This window comes from Populus nigra, chromosome 5 (genome assembly GCF_951802175.1).
Source record: "Populus nigra chromosome 5, ddPopNigr1.1, whole genome shotgun sequence".
Classification (NCBI taxonomy): domain Eukaryota; kingdom Viridiplantae; phylum Streptophyta; class Magnoliopsida; order Malpighiales; family Salicaceae; genus Populus; species Populus nigra.
This window is the reverse complement of record NC_084856.1, coordinates 15,469,435-15,471,799: the sequence shown is the minus strand read 5'-3', so window position 1 is coordinate 15,471,799 and position 2,365 is coordinate 15,469,435. Positions and strand designations below refer to the sequence as shown.

Genomic DNA, 2,365 nt, shown 5'->3' with positions numbered 1-2,365 from the left:
AATGGTTTTTTTCTTAACTCAACTAGGAAAGGAATTTATTGAGAAATCATCCATTGGTAAGTTGAGAGTTATTCAAGATAAAATAGAAGAAGAAGAAGAAGAAGAAGAAGTTTGCAACCTATCTAGTTAAGCTTGATCGTATTGGCTTGGGATTTTTGTCGAGGCTTGCCTAAATTTTTCATGATCCAATTTACCGACGTGGACCCCTAACGGACCCAGTCATCTCTTTGGACTAGCTGAGTTCAGTTCAAGTGGAGGCAGGTCCCAATCAAGTTAAGAGTGCTAAGCTATGAAACTAACGAATCAAGAATATCAACATGGATGGTCCAACCACCCTTGTCAACTTCAATTAACAAGATTACAGTGTAGTGGACGCGAAGAAACAAAGTAAGTAAATAAATGAAAAATAAAAAGCCCCATGATTTATTTAACAACTTCCTTTGAAGTAAGCAAGCACATTAACAACAACCTCTTATAATTGATAGCCAGCTCCTTGTATTAAAAGGAGCTAGCCAGCCCTCTCTTCGTCACCCCATGAATCCATTCATCCCCTGATTCGTACTCTTCTTTTCCATCACATATATAGAGTGGATATATATACATATTTTCAAGTGCTAAGCATGAACAGAGAAGAGGGTGGACTATTGGTGGTCAATGGACGGGCGGAGATTGATACAAGAGCACCATTCAAGTCTGTCAGAGAAGCAGTGGTGTTGTTTGGGGAAAGAGTTTTGGCTGGGGAAATCTATGCCAACAAGCTCAAAGAGGTTCTCACTACGTCTCTTTAATCTTCTCTATATGTCTCTTATGTTTGGATATCTGTTCTGGCATCGAACACAATCTCTTTCCACGTAACCAATCAAGAGCTACAGTTTCAATCTTGAATTTAATGATGTACTAAAACAGAACTGTGTCTTAAATATTGTATATAGAACTTCAATGGTAATTTAATAATACTGTGTTTTTTAATGTCATGTCTAGTAGTTGCCATTGTCTGTCCTTTTTTAACGAATTACTTTTTAGATAATGAATTTTTTTCTCCTTACAACTATTCGCCAACAGTACTGAGTTATAGAAAATTCAAGTAATAAACTTTATCCTCTTTTTTAGATGTCATTAGAATCTCAAAACTTGCCACTAGAAAATAATTTTATTTTGCTAATCAAGGTACATTTTTTTTCCTGCTAGATGCGAACAGGAGGGAGAGAAAATGGACAGGCTGCTCCCTCCAGATTTGGAGCCTTAACAGCTGAGCTTGAGGAAACAAAGCAAAGCCTCCAAAAAGCAAGAGAAGAAGGTAACTTGATGACCTACAGTATAAAATCTCTAAGAGAAGAACTTGAAGAAACAAAGAAAGAGCTACAACGATTAAGGGCAAGAGAAAGAATGCATAAAAAGCAACCAGTACTTGATGATCCAGAGATTGAAGACATCAAGTTCGTTGAAAATGCAACCAAAATGGAGATGATCAAGAACCATACTGGTATTGAAGAACCTACAGACTTTCAAAAGAAGAGAAGTGTGAAATTCGCTAGTCCTCCTTCATTGGCTAAGGTTATTGTTTCGAAAGAGGAAGTGCTAGAGAGACCTCACTCTTTTAAGAGGATGGCCAAGAAAAGGTCTCTAATCCCCCTTCTAGGATGGTTATTTTCAAAAAAGAAAGGAACCCAGGACGATGAGTCTCCTAGATAATATTGAGAAGCTGCTCGTAGATGGAAGTTTCAGTTCTCGTGCGGTCTGCAAGAATGAGAAGTCTCCTTCGGGTTTTTTTTTTTTTTTTTTCACGTGTTAAAAAAAATTGTTTCTAATAAACTCAACACAATTTTGTAAGGTTGGAATTCTTTCCTTGATGTAAGGTTGTGAGATGGGTTTGGGCCTAGTTCCAGAAGTTTTAAAAGTTTGTAATAAAAAAATCCAAATTTTCAATCTTATATGTTGATTTCAGAATTTTTTTTTTTATTAAATGGGAAAGATATCATCGATTAGCTTATACTGGATTTGTAGCATGCGTGACACCGCGAATTAAATTAAATGTTTTTAATAAAAAAAAAAATTATGTTTTTTAAAAAAGTATAAGAAACTTAATAATCAAATTAAATTTTGATTAATTTAATAACATAATAAAAAATAAGACAATAATAACAAAAAAAATAAAAAAAAATCATTTTGAGGTGAGCTGGGTTAACACATGAATTCCATGACCTGGACGTGAGATATGTTAAGATTATGTGTTTATTGTGCGTCATAAATTATGAAATCAAGATATTTCGATAGAAAAAAAAATTAACTATAAATAAAAATAAAATTATAAAAAAATAAATAAATATAAATCAAGATATTTAATAGCGCAACACATGTCATTTAC

General features: G+C 33.9%; 1 protein-coding gene across 1 annotated transcript; it reads left to right on the top strand.

The window, feature by feature from the left end:
- Positions 1–462: 462 nt before the first annotated feature.
- LOC133694329 (WEB family protein At2g17940) lies at positions 463–1,931 on the top strand. The gene is made up of 2 exons (XM_062115824.1): positions 463–767; positions 1,189–1,931. The coding sequence occupies exons 1-2, from the start codon at positions 621–623 to the stop codon at positions 1,690–1,692; spliced, it is 651 nt and encodes a 216-aa protein (XP_061971808.1). The 5' UTR covers positions 463–620; the 3' UTR covers positions 1,693–1,931.
- The last annotated feature ends 434 nt before the right edge of the window (positions 1,932–2,365 follow it).